Source organism: Malus sylvestris, chromosome 10 (assembly GCF_916048215.2).
Source record: "Malus sylvestris chromosome 10, drMalSylv7.2, whole genome shotgun sequence".
NCBI lineage: Eukaryota > Viridiplantae > Streptophyta > Magnoliopsida > Rosales > Rosaceae > Malus > Malus sylvestris.
Window position 1 is genome coordinate 3,954,928 of NC_062269.1, and position 19,874 is coordinate 3,974,801.

Below are 19,874 nucleotides of genomic sequence, written 5' to 3' on the forward strand. Positions count from 1 at the left end.
CAAAATTTTAATTTTTTTTTAAAACCTCATCTACAGGTGATTTTATCATCTTTAATTAAAAAAAAGGGTAAATATCAGTTTACTATCCTTAAGTTTCGTGGTTTTTAACATTTAGTACATGAAGTTTTTTTTGTCCCAGAGTCATGTGAAGTGTTAATTTTAGGACAATCTCATACATCCGTTAATCTGGATGTTAAGTCTTCTGTTAACTGATGACGTGGTGTCCATGTGGACAATGACTGAGCGCCACATGTCATTAAGGGGTCCACATGAAAATTAAAAATTCAAAAAATAAAAAATAAAAAAAAAAATAAAAAAACCCAAAATTTCAAAATTCAAAACAACCTTTCCATTCCTCCTCTGCAACACCAAATCTTCTTCCAATCCGCCAACGCCACCACCACCATGTCCCAAAAATCCAAATCACGATGCAAAATCCCAAAACTTAAACAAAGGCCAGCACCTCCAATCCAAAACCCAACCCTACCAGAGTTCTAATTTGCCATAGCCAGTCTCAGATCACCCAATTAGTCGGATTCAAATCCATGAAGCCCTCCACCCTTGAAACCCTAACCCACATCGTCGTCAAGTACATTGGTGCCATTGCCTCCGCCTCGGCCTCCTACGCCGCCATGGCCAAGCGCACCAACACGAACTTCTTCGACTTTGCCAATGCCTTTCATGACTTGCAGTCGGTGCAGGGATTCATAGGCGCCTCTGCCCTCCACGAAAACGGTGTATTGGGTTCGAGCGTTTTGAGCGATCTCGCAGTGTTCGTGAGGTGGAATCAGGAAACCCCCTTCGCCAGTTTGATTCTGCGGGTGGAGAAATTGGGCGTGGAGAAAAGGGGAAATGAGGTTCCATTCTGCTGGAATTGGATTCCTGGAGGGGCTTGCATGTGCTGAGATGGCTGCCGACATTTCCTAACATGGGAAAGGCAGTTGGGAAGAGGAGGAATGGGGAGAGAGTTGCGGGATGAATGGTAAGGCGGTTGGGAAGAGGAGGAATGGGAAGGCATGTTTGAATTATGAAATTTTGGTTTTTTTTTTTGGTTTAATTTTTAATCATGAACACATGTGGCATCCAGTTATTATCCACATAGGTGTCATGTCATCAGTTAACGGAAGACTTAACAGCCAGACTAACGGATGTATGAGACTGTTCCAAAATTAACACTTTAGGTATGACTCAAGGATAAAAAAACTTTATGTACTAAATGTTGAAATCCACGAAACTTTAGGGTAATAAATTGAGATTTACACTAAAAAAAAAAAAAAAAAAAACCAAACCTGTCTCCCTTTCTCCCCACTCCCACATTCTTTCTCATTCTCTTCCTCTCTCCTTCAGTTTTAAAAACAAAAGTAAAAATTTTCACACTTTATGTGTGGGCATATATATACTATTATTATTATAAGGACAAAGATAAGGAAAACAAGTACATCCGACCGCTTTTAAAAATGAATAATCAAGTTCTTTATGAAACAATTTTTTATATAAGAGAAATAACCTAAAAACTTTGATTGGAGACAGTTAATCAAGTAGATTGCGGTGTGCATGGCCTCAACCTAATAGGCAGGAGTACGGTTGGTTTCAGTTCGGTAACTGAACCGAAAACCTCATCCCAAAAACCGAATTGAAAATCTCATCCTAAAAACTAAACTGATAATATTGGTAAATGATCAAAATAACTGAACCAAACTATTTTTTTTTTGGTTTACCATCGAAAATTGGGAAAACCGAAAAACAAGATTTCTGTATTCGGTTGTTTTGGGTTGATTTTTGCCTTCAACCCCCAACAACCGTTGCAATCCACTGCCCCAAGACGCTAGCCATTTCTCCAAATTCAGCGTCAATTCTCGTCTGAAGCAGGTGGTGTCCTTGGCCCTTCAATCAAATTCCCCAATTCGATTTTACAAATTCCAACATTAAAATCAAAAGATCACTAGAATACTTAATCTTAGTATTATGCAATATCTTACCTTGAACACCAAAGAGAGAGCTCACATATGTGGTTAACGGTGAGATGATAGAGGAGTTGGTGGTGGGAAATGACACCAAAGAGGAGAAATATATAGGGTTCAAGGTTCGAAGGTGGTGGTCGATCGTGTTTAAGGGAGTGGATGAACTTGTGCTGGCTAGTGGTGGATGAGTGAGTAGCGACGACTGGTGATGGATGAGCGAGTCACAACGGCTAGAGGTGGTTGGTGGTCTAGGTTTGAGATTGCCAACATCATCAAAAAGAGGATGAGAGAGACTAAACTTTGTCCAATAAGTAACCTTGCACCACTATATATACCTCATTGTTGTGAATCTCTTTTCTTTTGCTTTTCTCTGCCACCTAAACACCATGTGGCCACCACAATCACCACCGCTACTACTACTATTTCACCACTTAAGACAACACCTATACTATCATTATCCTGTCGACAATCACTAGGTGGCACTTGTACCAGCATCATTGTCACCACCACCTCATATGACCACTTTGTCATGGTAATATTGATGTAGGCACCACAATAAGTATGGTCCCTAAATTAAATATGGATGTTGGTGGCTTCTCATATATCAAAGCCATGCTTTTATCTATTTTAATTAGTTTGCATTGTAACTATAATGTGTTATTAATTGTCTATCCTACCAATATGTATGATTAAGAAGTCAATTTAGTGAATTATAATCAATCTAAGAAAAGAGAATTTTCTCCTTCTTAAAATCAAGTGTGAGGCTTGGTCATGTTGAGCGATTCCACGATTAGTGACGTGAGTGATTCTGTTGCCCCTGGTTGAGTGATTCGCATGTTCTATCCTCATAGAGGCGTGAGTGATTCTGTCCCCTCTAATTGAGCGATTCCCAAGTTATCATTCCTCGTCATCGGAGCAGGTTTTCCACTGCGGTTGAAGATCATGGCTGTGATTTACAATTCGTTTGAAGATAGCCCTATTGAAGAAATCAATTTCGTAGATTGGAATTCTCCACCAATTTACGATGAGTATGTCGATGATGATGACAACCTCAAAGAGAACTTTTTCGATGGGTGTTCTCTACTAATTTATGGCGAACAAAGTGAAGATTACAAGGCTATGTTTAAGGTGGTTAATCACCAATGTTGTTTGCAACTTGAAGTCGATGCCAATCCTGCCCCAATTTTTTATGAATACTGTTATGGTGACAAAGGAATGAGTTCGTTTGTGAAAGAACAGTGCGTGCATTATCATAAAGAGGTAATATTTGACCTTGATACGCATTATATATGTGACTACATTTGGGAAGCCTTTACTGCTTTCCACAGTAGGACAATACATTTGGAACAAAGTATTTTTCCAAGTCATCAATATCAAAAGGAAATCTGGAAGGTTGATGTGCATTTTTCAAAAGAAATTGTTGCTATCATGAAATGGTGAAGGGGTGCACAGAACTAGAGAAAATTTTGGAAAGCAAAAAATACTTGGAATATTCTACTAAATGGATTTGCTCATGGAATTGGTAAATTTTGGTGCTAAACTGGTTATTGTGGAACATGTTGGTCAAACATCCGAAAGATCAAGGAAAGACCAATGTAACTTGAGGATGAGTTTTTTTTTGGAGAAGAGGAGTATGATGTAGGCACTACAATAAGTATGGTCCCTATATTAAATATGGATGTTGGTGGCTTCTTATCTATAAAAGCCATGCTTTTATCTATTTTTATTAGTTTGCATTGTAACTATAATGTGTTATTAATTGTCTATCGTACCAATGTAAGGTACCCTCCTATTTAAAGGGCTCCATATGTAAGATTAAGAAGTCAATTGAGTGAATTATAGTTAATCCAAGAAGAGAGTGAGTTTTCTCCTTCGCAAACCAAGTGTTAGACTTGGTTGTGTTGAGTGAATCCACGATTATCAATGTGAGTGATTATGTTGCTCCTGGTTGAGTGATTCCCAGGTTCTATCCCTGTAGCGACATCGAGCAAATCTGTTGTCCCTGGTTGAGTGATTCCTAGGTTTCTATCCTCCGTCTCCTTGAGACTCCCTTGGTTCTCTACTGCATCAAATAGTCACCATATTAAATAATGAAAATTTGAAAATAACAATGCCTATTAATAAATTAGTCGTTAGTATGTCCATGACAATCCACAAATTTTTACTGGATTTTTTTTATAAAAATCTCACAAACTCCATTATAATTCAAATAGAATTCAATTAAAATCCACATGAATCTATTAAAGTAAAATAAACTCCCTCAAAATTCAAATATTCATAATTCTATAAAATAAAAAAAATACCATCAAACTCTACACGATACACCGTCTAAGATTATCTTAAAACTAGTAGGCCTGATTTCTGAAGCCAGGATGATTTTGTGCAAACATTAAAAAAATAAAAAAATCTGCCTAATTAAAACCACACAAGTTTTCTTTGGGGATGGACCAAGGATCATCTGTGTGATGGGTGTGATAAGAATTAAGAACAAGGCTTAGGCATGCCACACTTTACTTTTTCCATTTCGTCTTTTTCCTCTTGACCGACCTAAGAACTAGTCGGTAACGAGTGTGTCTATTATGATATGGGGATGGATGTACAAAAAATATAAGCAACAGTGGATGGTCGTCGTGCAAGGTTACTTTGGAACAACCTAAAATATTTAGGTTGTAATTTTCGTGAGTTTGTTCTGGTTATCTAGTCCTTAATTGTGGGAGAAATGATCTTTTTTTTTTTTTATAGATGAGGAGAGTCCCCTGCTTCTGTCCACGATCGATGTAAACTCTAAGAGCTTTATTCATGTCTTGATTGGTCCCTTGATTGGAGAACTTATGTGCTTCGGCAAGAGTGCTTCATCAAGAACCCTTTAGTAGGTCTTCGAAAGTATAAAGTTGACAGGTACTCAGTAGTTTCAGAGTTGGTGAAGTATGGTACAAACAAATTCCTTTAGACAAGTTAATGTAAAAACTGTCTATATTTGTATTATAATTGTAATTTTTCATTAAATTTCAGAGTATTTATTATACTCGACATTCATGCATTTTGAGAACAACTAGGAATCATAAATTCATCACACTGACTTTAGGTGACGTTGTATAGATGACTCGCTGCATGAAGCTACTTTACCCGAGTGCTAGGCCTGGCAACATTTATGTCTCTTCATGGACCTTTTTTTTCATCGATAAGCAACACGTGGCTAGGAGTTGATGTTTGGATAAAATTGTCTTTGGAGTTCCATGGCAGAAAGTTGTCAAGTCTGCCAGTTGCTTGAGTGGTCGGAAAGTACTTTAAGTTATGTGCGTGTCTCTTCTTAATAGTAGACATTCCAGGGCTATAAGCTATCGTTGATAGCGGTCGTTTTTTGTTCTTATGGTGATGTTCTATCATTTGGATATCTGGGCTGACTTGTAGATACAATGTCTTCAATCTTCCCATCCTTTAATGGGTTCCTCTCCAGGCCCATCTATTGAGTTAAAAAGGCTAAGCACACTCTATCTCCTTAGTGTAGATAATATCTTTTGTTAAAATAAAAAAGACTCTACATTCTTCTTAAAAAAATAAAAAAATAGACCCTACATGAAAAATGGTAAAAACGACTCCTCAAACACGGCATCACAAAAAGCAAGCAAAATTGCGCTAATTGGATCATGATGTGCTACAATTCAGTTTACGAGTGGATTGAGTATATAGATCGAGCCAACACATTGACAACCAAAATGCCTAACATCAGCAATGCCTAGTGTTTTAAATTCGCGATAGCTACTTTGAATGGTTCGCATCGTTTTCCTTAATTTTAATTCCAATATCTTTACAAGTTTTCACACATATTCAAAACTTCTTGTTGCCCCTTGTACAATTTCAACTTAGGTGACGCATAAGATTTATAAAAATTAAAGAAAATAACAAAACTTAGTACAAGTCTATTTAGCATTTTTCAAATGAAAAATTTACGGTTAATTATATCTTAAGTTTAAATGACACACCCCGTCCTGAAGGAGGGCATGCTGGCCGTCACATGAGAGTGACGTAGCCATTTACACAGTTCGGAAGCTTTAAAGATACAATTACTAAGATGTAACACCCGAGGGTGAGTCCTACTTTTGTGAATTCTGTCAGAACACCGTTGGATTCCTCGTGGCCACCAAAGCTCTGCTATCTTGAACCTTGAGGGGCGCAAAACAAAGTTGAGTGGATCAGTAAAACAAAGTTTTTCGAAAATCATCTCATTATCAAAACACTAACCCCTCGCTGTAAAACCCGTATACTTTCCCAGAAAAATAGTATATATATATAACCATATATAACAGCAAATAACCCCAATCACAAGTCTTTAACACTTTTCAAGAAATATGCCATGCTATGCCTCAAAACATGATAAGGATGCATCAATATAACAGGTGAAATAATGAATCAACCGGGCTGTCCTGTACGGTTAATTCTATAGCTCAATATTCAACCCAACCGGAGTCACCATTGTGACCTGTACGACACTACTCTGCACATAAATCGGAACTACCTGAAGTAGTCTGTACGACAAGAATGGTGTAAGAATACACTGTACGGCACTACTCTGCACATAAATCGGAGTCACCATAGTGCTTCTCTCATTAACAGCTGTATAATAATCTAAAATCACCTGCAAGTTGGAACCACCTCTAATGGTCTGTACGACATGTCGGAACCACCTCTAGTGATCTGTACTACATGCACCTACTTGGATCCAAGGTGAGCGTGTGGTGCGGGGTGAATAATATAAGCACTAACACCAATGGTGCAAGTTATGAGCTCTCAACACAATTCATATCAAACAATAAATCATATATACAACATAAAACTCACCTGATACTCACATGTGCATCCACAGCACCATTTCACATATATGCATCAAATACTAATTCATATATTTCATATATTATGCATGCATGGCATTTTAAAACGTACTTTCATTTAAATTCAATTTCTGGGAAAGATCAGTAGTATATAGGTATAAACAGAAAATAACTGCTCACTCACCTGGAGTTCGCCCTACAACTCTCTAGCACAACACATCAAGGCGCGCCTAGAACAATCATCAAATCAAACATCAGAAATCATATCGATAGAATATATAACTTATATAAAACATGTCACTACGTAGTTCGATCCGGAAGATTTGCAACTCAGATTTCCAATCCATAACTTCCAGAGGTTCACAATATATCTCTATAACAACATCCTAAAATTTCCTTACCATCCAACGGTCGGATCTCCGTCAATTGTCAAAACCATGTGACGGTTACCATTCTATTTTATGAACTTACAATTCCAATTCCGGAAGATCCGTAAATCGGATTCCCAATCTGTAAGTTCCTATAATCCTCAAATATTATGTATTACAACGTATCAAAGTTTGATGACGATCCAACGGTCGGATCGTCAATTCACATTTTCACCTAACCACGAATCGTAACGAACTTAGGTTCAATTACTCAATTTACGTCAATCAATTATCAAAACTGAACCTAGAACATTAAACACATGCTAAGAATAATATTGGCGGGCCACTGGCCACGCGCCGCCGCACGAGCCGCCGCGGGTGGCGGTCGGCCACCCCGGCTTGCCGGAAATCCAAATATCTCCAAAAATTACCAAAATTTACAGAAATGAAGATCTCAATGAGTAGAGTAAACTTTATACCTGAGGCTAAGGCCAATTTGGCCTGGAAAAGCTCCAATTTTTCCAAAACCGTGAAGAACTCTAGAAATTGGTGAGTTCCAATTCGTCCTCAAATCAACTCCGCCGTCCCAACTAATGCTTGGGATTTGTTCTAGGCCTCAAGAGGATGCTATGGGTGGTGGTTATTGGAAGAAATTGTTTTGGGTTTTGGTGGAATTAGAACAAGAAAGTCGCGGCACCCACAGGTGCGTTCTTCACCAAACCACCATCAAATTTTATGATTTTTGGGGTGAAACATGAAGAGGGAAGGTCTAGGTGTTGATTGGGAGTCGTACCTTGATCAAATTTGTGAGAAATCCAATGAAAATCGTCAGAAAAATAGATATGGGTGCGCGGGTACACAGGTTGGGGAAAACCCGTTTCTTCCTTTTTTTTCCCCCCGCTTCTCTCCCTTCTCCTTTCCCTCCTTTCTTGCTTTCTGATTGGTCTAGCCCCTTTCTCTCCTCTCCCCATTTGGCCTCTTCTTCTTCTTCTTCTTCTCCGATTGGGCAGCTTTGCCCAATCTCTCTTTTTCTCTATTTCCTCTGTTTTCCTTTCCTCCTGATGCCTTCCTCTTTCTTTTACCATTCCTAATAACAACTAATAAAAATAATAACACACAAATATATATATATATATATATATATATATATATATATATATATTGTTGATGCACAAAACCGGAGGTCTTGGAACAACGTAAATCCGACCGTGAATCTGCATAAAATGTAAATGACACAAGATGTATCGTGGTTCACCCCAAGGTTTGGGCTACGTCCACACTGATTGTATTATATTTCTCTATTGAAGAGGGAGAGTTGAAAATGGAGAGAGAGCTTAGGGGATGTGAGGAGCTTTGAGAGGGGGTGAGAGGCTTCGGGATTGTGAGGGTGAGGAGACCCTTTTATAGAATAAGGGCTCATCCCCTAATTACATATTTGCCCTTCCTTTATTACATAATTACATTTAAGTCCCTCGAGTATTTATACGAGGCCCTAAATATGGTATAAACAGTAGTCCCCCAAATCTTCAGTCAAGAGAGTCTTTTGGCTGGAGACTTGAAATTCAGTCCATGTGTGGGCCGAAGTAACTAGATGTTGTCTTGAACTGATGTTCGATATAAGGCGGTGCTCAATTTGAAATGATGCTCAACCAGAAGTAGCACATGCTGCGAGACTGCTCGGCTTGTGGCTTATGTTGCCTTGGTTGGCTCGGCTTGTGGCATTTGAAGGTGAAGGAGTCCCTTTTATAGAATAAGGGCTCACTCCTCAATACATAGATGATGGGCTAGAGTTGATGCTCTCTAATGATGGTGAGGGAGTCCCTTTTATAAAATAAGGGATCGTTCCTCAGTACATGAATAATGGGTTATGAGTGATGCTCGTGGTGAGGCGGTTGCTTAGCTGACGGCGATGCTCTCTAACGAAGGTGAGAGAGTCCTTTTTATAGAATAAGGGCTCGCTCCTCAATACATGAATAATGTGCTAGAGTTGATGCTCGCGGCGAGGCGGTTGCTCAGCTGGCGGCAATACTCTCTAATGATGGTGAGGGAGTCCCTTTTATAGAATAAGGGCTCGCTCCTCCATACATAAGTAATGGGCTAAGTCCCCCGAGTATTTTTCATGAGGCCCAATATATGGTGTATATTTTTCATGAGGCCCAGTTGAGGCCCAATATATAGCGTATATTTTTCATGAGGCCCAATATATGGTGTATAGTGTAGTCCCCCAAGTCTTCAGTCAATAGAGTCTGTTGGCTGGAGACTTCAAATTGAATCCATGTATGGGCCGAAGTGGCGGTTGGTTAGAGGCAGTATTTGTATACCCTGCACTGAAGCTTTGTAGGTGAAGCTTTGCAAGTGAAGCTTTGTAGCTAGAGCTCTGTAAATGAATCTTTTGAAGTTGTTTGACATGAGTGATGCTCATGAATGTTTATGTTGATTGACATGAGTGATGCTCATGTATGTTGTCATGAGTGATGCTCATGAATGTTAATGTATGATTGTCATGAGTGATGCTCATGAATGTTTATGTATGAATGACATGAGTAATGCTCATGTATGATTTGAAGTACTGGGCGTACTTTTGATCACCTGGTTGGTGGCATGAAGGAGAGTACGGGTTGTACATTTCATCACCTGGTTGGTGGCATGAATAGTTAGTTGCCAAATGATATTAGAGTACGGGTTGTACATTTCATCACCTGGTTGGTGGCATGAATGGCTAGTTGCCAAATGATATTAGAGTACGGGTTGTACATTTCATCACCTGGTTGGTGGTAATAGCGACAGGTTGCCGAATAATTTTTGGAGTACTAGGCGTACTTTTGGTCATCTGATTGGTGATAATAGCGGCGGGTTGCCGAAAAATTTTGGAAGTACTGGGCGTACTGTTGATCACTTGGTTGGTGATAATAGAGGTAGGTTTCCGAATAATTGTAGAGTACTGGGCGTACTTTTGGTCACCTGGTTGGTGATAATTTTGGGCTTATGGGCCTTCGCCCTCCACAACATGCCAGCCCATTTATTTTGGGCCTTACCTTTTTTTTTTTTTTTACCCTCTGATGGGGTTTATACAGATATCTCCAAAAGATAAGAAAAATAAATTACATCATTCAAAAACACTGCTGTAGATGGGTATGGCATATGGTTGGATAGTGGGATAGTATATGCACAATTGAAGATTGGGTAGTGGAATGGTAGATGGCTGCAGAAGCTTTTGCTTTACTTTTTCTTTTTCTTTCTGCTTGTCCTTTCTGCATGGTCCACGAGTCCCCTGCGATTATCCATGGTCTTCCGCAATTATATCTGTCTACCCATGTTCTATGGTCTTTGAAGACCATCTGACTTTAAGCTTTTAATTGTCATTGCTTTCCTTGCTTTTCTCTAGAATGACAGTTGCTTGGACAGACACCACCCATTTGCTTTTATCTCTCTACTCCGAAATTATTACATCCACTTTCTCTGGCAGGATAACATCCTCCATGGAGCCCTCAATCATCTCATCCACTTTCTCCATCTGCTTTTCAGTCTCTCACTTCCTCCAAATTTCAGAAAAGCATTGATAAAGCTTTACGAGGCCTGCTCTGCTTAAACCCGGAATCGCCCTCCCCGCTTTCGGTACCTCCACCTGAAATCCAACTCAGGGTAGGTGTCGCCCCAGATCCACTGCTGAAAAGGGGTTCTACGGACGGTACTGGTTTTTACGTCGACAGCAGCGGCAATGTTGAAACTGTGACTCTGTCAGAGTCTTGGGTTTTTGAGGCTCGATTGGTCGGGCCTCGGCATTGCAGGTTTTGCCTCGGATTTGCGAGGAGAGAGCCGGGTGTTTAAAGAGCGTGTTGAGGACGACGGGGGCGGCGCACATGTGGGTGACGTCGTAAATGAGCCCTCATCGACTTCTTCGTTTCAGCAGCAGCCCAGGACATGGAGCTGCCAGTACTCGACGTCATGGAGTAGGTGGTAGGGGGCGCGAGCTTCGTGCGAAAGGTGAGATCTCGGCGGGGGATGTGGAACCCGATGCCGTACAACTGTTCAGTAGTCATCCGTGAGACCTCGCCGGAGCTCAATCAAGCTTATGTTGTTGCGTGAGCTGGAGCGTGAGCCTATCCTCACTTTAGAGGAAATTTGGTATTTCTTGCAGCTTTTGGCTATGGCGGAAAGCTGAAGACGGAGAGAGACCAAGCGTTGACCACGATATTTTTTGTCTATGTCGATGATGCCATCTCAACAGCCTTCTATAGTTTGATACAGATCAAGCTGCTTTTGTCTTTGTCGTTTTTTATCTCTCTACTCCGAAATTATTACATCCACTTTCTCTGGCAGGATAACATCCTCCATGAAGCCCTCAATCATCTCATCCACTTTCTCCATCTGCTTTTCAGTCTCTCACTTCCTCCAAATTTTAGAAAAGCATTGATAAAGCTTTACGAGGCCTGCTCTGCTTAAACCCGGAATCGCCCTCCCCGCTTTCGGTACCTCCACCTGAAATCCGACTCAGGGTAGGTGTCGCCCCAGATCCACTGCTGAAAAGGGGTTCTGCGGACGGTACTGGTTTTTACGTCGACAGCAGCGGCAATGTTGAAACTGTGACTCTGTCAGAGTCTTGGGTTTTTGAGGCTCGATTGGTCGGGCCTCGGCATTGCAGGTTTTGCCTCGGATTTGCGAGGAGAGAGCCGGGTGTTTAAAGAGCATGTTGAGGACGACGGGGGCGGCGCACATGTGGGTGACGTCGTAAATGAGCCCTCATCGGCTTCTTCGTTTCAGCAGCAGCCCAGGACATGGAGCTGCCAGTACTCGACGTCATGGAGTAGGTGGTAGGGGGCGCGAGCTCCGTGCGAAAGGTGAGATCTCGGCGGGGGATGTGGAACCCGATGCCGTGCAACCGTTCAGTAGTCGTCCGTGAGACCTCGCCGGAGCTCAATCAAGCTTATGTTGTTGCATGAGCTGGAGCGTGAGCCTATCCTCACTTTAGAGGAAATTTGGTCTAAATACGAGGCCCTAAATATGGTATAAACATATATATATATATATGTATATATTAACCAAAGTAAAAGTACTTCTCAGGTTAGAGTTCCGTAAAACTTTAACCGTAACTCCAAATCATGAACCGTCTGTGTCCACGCTTCCGTAGTGACGAGTACTACGAGGATATGACAAGAAAACAAATCTTAGATGGCACGACACAACGACTAACCTCGAATAATGCGCGTACGTCAAAGGGCATTTTTGTAAAATCCTTTATTAAACTTTAAAAACTCTTAAAATCAGGGACGGACTGTGACATTAAAACATTACAATATCTACACAAGCTTACTATTAATTATATTTTGCACTTTGAATTTTTTTTCCAAGGTATTTGAGCTGGGAGAGGGAGAGTGGTGGTGATGGTGGAGAATTTAATTGATTCATGTGAAATCCATTTTTTTTTTTTTTAAATCAAGCCTTTTATTTTCCCTCTACTTTCCCAACTAGCGAACATAAACCGGAGACAATCTCTTTGTGCAAAACACTCCACCAATGCAAGATCAAATCTTATACTCTCATTTTATGTGTGATTTCTCTGTAACATTTATCATTGATTGACACGTATTAAATTTATAATAACAAAGTTAAAAAGGATAAGTTTATTATCACACGTCAACTAATGATACAGGCTATAGAGAAGCCACACACAAAATAAGTGCATAAGATTTGGACACAATGCCACACAATGTCTCAAGACTCATGCTTTAGTCTTAAACCCCATGGTTTTGTTCCATGTTCGAACTAAATTTGCACACAACTGCGACGGCTAAGTTTATGTTAGAAACTTCCCTGCAGGCCAGTCCAATGTAATATAAGGCTCTGTGCATGATTTAAAATGAAGGCCCTCGTCTAAACTACAATTTTGTATGTAAAAGAGTTATTGATTAGTGTAATATGTCTGCTTCTTACGTCCGATTACAAATCCTCGTCCACTAGATTATAGTAATTGAGAGTAAACTGTCATTTTTCCTCACTTCTCATTCATCTTTAACTTGACATCATTTTACTATACAAATATCATAATCATAACTATTCATGCTTTTTATCATCATTTAGAGTTCATCTCAAGAAAATTTTGTTCAATTTAGAGATCATATATATAGCCACCTATATGTGTCAAACAAATTACTGATTATGATAATAGTAGCATTCTTATGATGAACTCTTAATTTTTTTATATATATATGGATGACTAAATGATCACTAAATTGAATGAAAATTAGATGACTTTTAAATAGTGACAAAAAAGAATAAACGACTCTAATTATAGCATGTATTCGATGAAATGATGTCATATAAGGGAGGGCATTCTAAGATTATATTCTTAGACTTTTAAAGATTTTAATTTATTATGATATTTCTAATTCTAAATTTATCAGCAAAAGTTGTCTGAAAGAAATTAAACTATAAAACAGAAGGAAAAATAGTATAGCTCAAATGGGCCAAAGTGAGTACTCTGCCAGCACATACCCATTAGAAAAAGAAACCTTAATAACGAATTTATAAAAAGCATAGGATTACAAAGAATTCATAAAAAAAAATTATATTTTAGAAAGTCCCCTAACTCAACATTTCTCCCATGCGTGGTAGAGGAGTTAAATAATTAATTGGCTTATTAATAAGAAAAAGTTAAGCAAATAGATGTCAGACTCCATGTAGGGACCTAACCATCCAGGTGAAATTGCTACTTTTGACAAATTTACCAATTTAACTATAGACACATGGAATCGAGGAATCAAGGAATCGAGGAATCATTACAAGCTTGTGTTCTTGGTTGCCAAGTTTGATTACGGTTGGCAGAAAGATTGGATTTTTCACCCACCATCCTTATCTTGTAGCGGGATAAGATTTTTCAATGACTTTTCCACAACAGTGTGCAGCGGCTCCAGCCCTAGGTGCAATAATATGAAAGGGTTGAGTCTTGAGATGTGCTTACCACGTGGCTATTAATCAAAAGTCATTTTTTTATTTATTCTCCAAGGTAAAGAAGTCATTAATCTTTTTTATTTAATATATTCAAAATACAAATATCGCGTGTCATGATAAATTGTGTATGAATTTGTCTTTTGAGATAAATAAAAAAATAAGAACTTTAACGAAAAATTTTCGATACTATTTATTTTAACGAAAAATTATATTTTTACACTAAAAAATCAATTCTAGTACTATTTATTTTACTCTTTATTTTATCTTTATCAATAAAATTCAAAATTTTCAAACTATTTTTATTAATTTTTTTTGAAAAAATCTCTTCAAAATAAAGAGTAATTTCCTATTCATATTAAAACAGCTTAAGGCATGGAATATGCGCCTATAAAGAGAAGGGTCTCTGTCCCTCAAAACACACAGAAACGCAAAACCATGGCTTCATTAACCTCTCTGCTTCTGGTTTCATCTCTTTTCCTTTCTTCCTTCTTTTGTGTCTCGGAGGCACAGTCCTCTGCCCCCGTGGTTCAAGGACTTTCATGGAACTTCTATGAGTCTAGCTGCCCTAAGGTTGACGACATAGTCCGAAAGCAGCTTAAGAAAGTCTTCAAAGCGGACATTGGCCAAGCTGCTGGCTTGCTCCGTCTCCATTTCCACGATTGTTTTGTTCAGGTAACATTTAGCAAAGATTATACAGTTTTTGGTTCAGTGTCGATTTTGAGAGCTATTATCGGCCCTTTAGTTTCACGATTGCTTTGTGTCAGCTGTTTTATTGTCTTTAGCGGTAACTAAGGTTTTATTCCTTGAAGTTTATCCAACTTTTTGTATACTATGATATTCTACTTTTAGAGATAATTAAATTATTATATAGTACAATGTCATTTGGTAAGCTTAATGGGAGTAATTTAAATTATTTTAAAAAAATTGAAAATATTCAAAGGTGCTTTCTGAAGAACACATGGGTTTGTCCATAAACACTTTTTATGATTCGTAAATGTTTTCTCTTATAAACGTAGTTGGAAGATAGTTAGAAAATACTTGTAACCATTTTAGAAGCCGTCACAGAAAATATAAGATCGACTAATTAAATTGAGAAAATGATTAATGCAGGGTTGTGATGGATCTGTGTTGCTTGAGGGATCAGCCAGCGGACCAAGTGAGCAGGATGCACCTCCCAACCTAAGCTTGAGGGCGAAGGCCTTTGAGATCATCAATGACCTCCGCGACCGCGTTCACAAGAAGTGTGGAAGGGTCGTCTCTTGTTCTGATATCGTCGCCCTCGCTGCTAGGGATTCTGTTTTCCTGGTAATTTTTATATTTATTGATTGCCTAAAATATTAGTTAGTTTTCACGACAGCTTTAATTATCTTTTTCTAAAGCTGAAATTGCACGGCAATAAACCCTATTTTTCAAAGCTTTTGACTAAACTAACGTATGATTTAATGGAAAGATATCATCTTTGATCTTTTCCTTCAAAGAAGCTCGGATCAAGGGATCTAGACCTTTAAAATTTGATCAAACAGTAAAAAATTATTAGAATTTTTAAATTTTTTTTACTAACTTTTCAATTTTTAACCGTTTGATTAAATTTTAAAAACTCGGATCACCATATCTTTGGACTTTAGAGAATCTCTTTCCAATTGATAACTTGACCATAGTGATGGATGTGGATATTTCGTTCCACTGGAATACTTGCTTTTACGTAGGAAATTTCATTGATGACTTTTCGCTCTTTTTTCTTCTTCTTTAAATTACAAGAATGCTTTTAGATTTTTCCTTTTCATTTTTTAATTAAAGGCGCGTTCCAACCATACATATTGATATGAGAAAGAATAATGCTTGTATTCTTTCGTGGAAACATATTTGTTTTCTCACTTATGGGTAATGCTTTTTAATTGTATGAACAATAAATTTAGAATTGTTCATTCTCTTTATTATCATCAAAAATTCATATTTATAAAAATTAGTTATTTATATGTATCAAACAAATAGATAATTTATACCAAATCCGTTCACTTAGGGTGCGTTTGGTACGTGTGACGGGACGGAACGGGACGAGGCATTCCGTCCCGCGTTTGGTGCACAAAAAATGGGTAGAACGGGCTGTTTCACGGGACAGATTTTGGGTGTTTTTGCGTCCCACCTCCCCTGGAATGGGTTTGTTCCACGTCTGTGGAACACAATGTTTTACCATTTTAAGACAAATATACCCCATGTCTTTTTCAAAAATTACACCTTTGTTCCGTCCGGTTCCGTCCCATTCTGTCCTGTCCCGTTCCGTCCCGTCTGCGTACCAAACGCACCCTTAAGTACCGTTTGGTATGTGGGACAGGACGTGTCGGAACGGGACGAGCCGTTCCATCCCACGTTTGATGCACCTAAAAACTGTGGAACGGATTGTTCCATGAGACGAAATTTGGTTGATTTTTTGTTCTCTTCCCCCTGGAATGATCCGTTCCACATCGGTGGAACACAAATTTATAATATTTTATGGCAAAATTTCTCTTTATTTTTTTTAATATTTACATCATATGTTCCATCATGTTCTGTCTCATCCTATTCCGTCTTGTTCTGTCCCGTTTTATTCCGTCATGTCTGCGTATCAAACGGTACCTTATTGATTGATGCATATGAATTATTAACCGATCTTCAAATTAAATAATATTTTACAGATATAATTTTTATATGATCATAAAAATGTAAAATATTCGATTATAAGGTTCGTACGGAGAGGTAATTTCATTATAAAGGAGGGTACAAGCAAGTTTCCGGGAAACACATGCAAGAATTTGTGTGGTGCAGATGTTTTTGACAGAAGCGGATACCTTCCCTGTTGTCCTTATCGAACAACCAACTGCATTCAATGTTCTAAAATATCTTACCATAGATCCCAGGGAACTATTACTCCACATGGTTCAATATAGTTGGATGTAAGTGGATAAATGATAATCAATATCTGCATGTTAGCAATTTTCTGGACATTTATGCATCCCATGCCATAAGAGGTAGAAAAACTTAGATACAACGGATTCCATCACAGGTGTCATGATCAAATTTATATATTTATTGTTTTATTGAACGGAACTTGATGTTGACGGTAAACCTGTTCCGTATAAATTATTTTCATAAGAGAAAGATATCACAATCCTGTATGCTACTGTGACATTACTAAATGCTGGTTTGGTATTGCTGTATTTTGAAAAAAAAGCTGATTCTGCTGTGTTGTGAGAATAAACGGCTGTGAAATAAAGCAGTAGAGTGTTTGGTAAATTTTTTTGTAAAAATGCTTTTGAAAAAAAAAGTAGTATTATAGTGTGGTAAACTTTTATGTAAAACAAATATGAAAAAAAGTCGGTTTTTCAAAGTTGGGTTTTGCAGCTTCTTGTTTTTGGTTTTTTTTTTATCCAAAATTGTGAAAAAAAAACTAAAGCTGAATGTTTACCAAACACAAAAAAACTTTCAGCTTTTTTTTATACCAACTTTTTTCAGAATCACTTTAGTACCAAACCAAACCAGACCTAAGTAATACTACAGTAGTTTATACGATTGTTGAACTCTAGATGATAAATGTGATATCATTGCCTAGTTAGACTCCTTCCAAGTGTTACTTATCTTATTCTTTGATATAAACATTTTAAATGATTTACCTTCATGGATCTCATCTCATGGGGCATCTGAATGAACTAGTTAATTCATTTCCATATCCCCAGTCCATGTGTTATAATTTAAATTAAAAAGTGTTCCCGTTTGTGGAGTTGGTAGAACCTTTAATTATATCACAACAATATAGAAATATAAGAGAATCAAGACACATATGATAATCTATTGCATATTTTTCGTTTTTACATTTTCCTCGAGCACATGACTATCTGTTTTTTAATTGTTTTACTTGACAAGTAGTAAGTAGCTTTACTTAATTAATGTAGTAGTTGGAGTGGTGTTACTTTTTCATATTAATGTACTAACCACTGAAGATGCCCACGATTAGGAACAAGTAGAAATTGTTAAGTCTTAAACAATGACCAAGACATTCTCTTTGGCGTGTACACATAAAATTTTAGCACTAATTAAATCTCTAATATTCCGCCACTTAGAGCATTTCGATGCAATCCAATTGATGTTAAAGAAAATGGGACAATCCATTGAATTATCTAAGGGCTTTAAATGACAAGAATTTAATACTCCAGAGTACTAAAATGTCACTCGAAACTTTTTGTTACATGATTAAGCGTTTGTTTTGAATATTTGTTGATGCAGTCAGGTGGCCCGGACTATGATGTGCCCTTGGGAAGAAAGGATGGACTAAACTTTGCCACACAAAATGCAACCCTAGCAAACCTTCCCGGACCAACCAGTAACACAACCAAGCTTCTAACAGATCTTGCCAAGAAAAACTTAGATGCCACTGATGTTGTAGCCCTGTCTGGAGGTCACACCATTGGCCTCAGCCATTGTTCCTCCTTCACCGGCAGGCTCTATCCGACGCAAGATGCTACCATGGACAAAACCTTTGCAAATGACCTCAAAACAGTTTGCCCTGCAAGCGATACTAACGCTACCGTCCCGCAAGATATCCGTACCCCTGACATATTCGACAACAAGTACTATGTTGATCTCATGAACCGCCAAGGTTTATTCACGTCGGACCAAGATTTGTACACCGATAAGAGGACTAAGGAAATTGTGAAAAGCTTTGCCGTTAACCAGACCTTGTTCTTTGAGCAGTTTGTCAAGTCCATGATCAAGATGGGGCAACTTAGCGTGTTGACTGGCTCCAAGGGCGAAATTCGTGCAGATTGCTCGGTCAGGAATTCGGACAATGCTAACTACTTGGCCTCTGTGGTGGAAGATGATGAGAGCTTGTCTGAGTTTTAAGCAATATATCTGTTAACTTGTTTATGTTTGTGATGAGAGTTTAATTATGGTCCAGAAACCTCCATCTAACGTTTTAGTGTGTTTTGTGTTAAAATTTGTGTAATAACGAGCTCTTTATGCACGAATTGAGTTTGAAGTTATTGAAAAATCAAAAAATTATTCAACTTTATTTTTCTTATGAAGTACTTGGGGAAGTCTTGGTTCGAATCAAGCAAAACTGAAGGCATTCATTTGACCTGAGATGCTAAGGATCGAACACTTCTAGAATACTCTGTTAAGAGTTTATCTCGATACATGTTTCCATCTAAGGTTTGGTCTCATATAGTCATTGCGGGACTACAAGACTTAACTAGTATTTAGGGATCGGATTAGACTAACACTGGTAGTCTCATGGGCAGTATCGAATTGTATATTCAGAGGCTGAAGGGGTTCAAAGAGTCAAGAACTCTACGTTGGCCTGAGGATCAAGCAATTGGCTGTCAGGTGGGTTGTAGTGTTCTTTTATGGATGAAATTCCTCGAGCCACTATAAGTACAAGGGATCCCTGCACATACAGCATACGCAACAAAATCTTAAAACTCATCACTGAGTCGAGTGCACAAGGGCGTGTGTAGAAGCTTTCTTGTGGTTCAAGCAACCAAAGTTCTCGAGAATGACCGCTCCAGGTATGTTACACGTGCTCTATTAGTTGTAATCATTTAGGTCTAAAATATTGAACAATACTTTTCCACTTTTGAAGTTAATGATAGAAATGCATACATGAGAAGTGAGAAAGACGAGTTGAAATTTCAAAGACGTAGCCAAGTTAAGGAGTAGTTGCAAACAAGCAAATTTGAATTATTTGATACCAACTATTTATACGCCCATAGCACATGATTCATGGGCTGTCTATT

At 38.4% G+C, this 19,874-nt stretch overlaps 1 protein-coding gene, 2 long non-coding RNA genes and 1 pseudogene across 3 annotated transcripts; 2 read left to right on the plus strand and 2 right to left on the minus strand.

Moving 5' to 3' along the window:
• The first annotated feature begins 223 nt into the window (after positions 1-223).
• On the plus strand, positions 224-1,050 carry LOC126587737 (transcription initiation factor TFIID subunit 8-like; annotated as a pseudogene).
• A 390-nt stretch (positions 1,051-1,440) lies between these two features.
• Positions 1,441-2,102, minus strand: LOC126587742 (uncharacterized). Its single transcript, XR_007611206.1, has 2 exons — positions 1,980-2,102; positions 1,441-1,884 (listed from the first exon to the last, which is right to left on the minus strand). It is a non-coding gene; the product is annotated as an uncharacterized LOC126587742 (long non-coding RNA).
• Positions 2,103-5,950: 3,848 nt separating this feature from the next.
• Positions 5,951-8,141, minus strand: LOC126587741 (uncharacterized). Its single transcript, XR_007611205.1, has 3 exons — positions 7,638-8,141; positions 6,975-7,020; positions 5,951-6,124 (listed from the first exon to the last, which is right to left on the minus strand). It is a non-coding gene; the product is annotated as an uncharacterized LOC126587741 (long non-coding RNA).
• Positions 8,142-14,505: 6,364 nt separating this feature from the next.
• Positions 14,506-19,150, plus strand: LOC126587736 (peroxidase 12). Its single transcript, XM_050252816.1, has 3 exons — positions 14,506-14,778; positions 15,217-15,411; positions 18,364-19,150. The coding sequence occupies exons 1-3, from the start codon at positions 14,542-14,544 to the stop codon at positions 18,979-18,981; spliced, it is 1,050 nt and encodes a 349-aa protein (XP_050108773.1). The 5' UTR covers positions 14,506-14,541; the 3' UTR covers positions 18,982-19,150.
• Positions 19,151-19,874: the final 724 nt, after the last annotated feature.

Excerpts from the sequence above, each read along its gene's own strand:
- LOC126587736 (XM_050252816.1), top strand. The coding sequence starts at position 14,542 with ATGGCTTCATTAACCTCTCTGCTTCTGGTTTCATCTCTTTTCCTTTCT. Across the intron at positions 14,779-15,216 it reads TCCACGATTGTTTTGTTCAG|GGTTGTGATGGATCTGTGTT; the intron begins GTAACATTTAGC and ends TGATTAATGCAG. Across the intron at positions 15,412-18,363 it reads CTAGGGATTCTGTTTTCCTG|TCAGGTGGCCCGGACTATGA; the intron begins GTAATTTTTATA and ends TTGTTGATGCAG.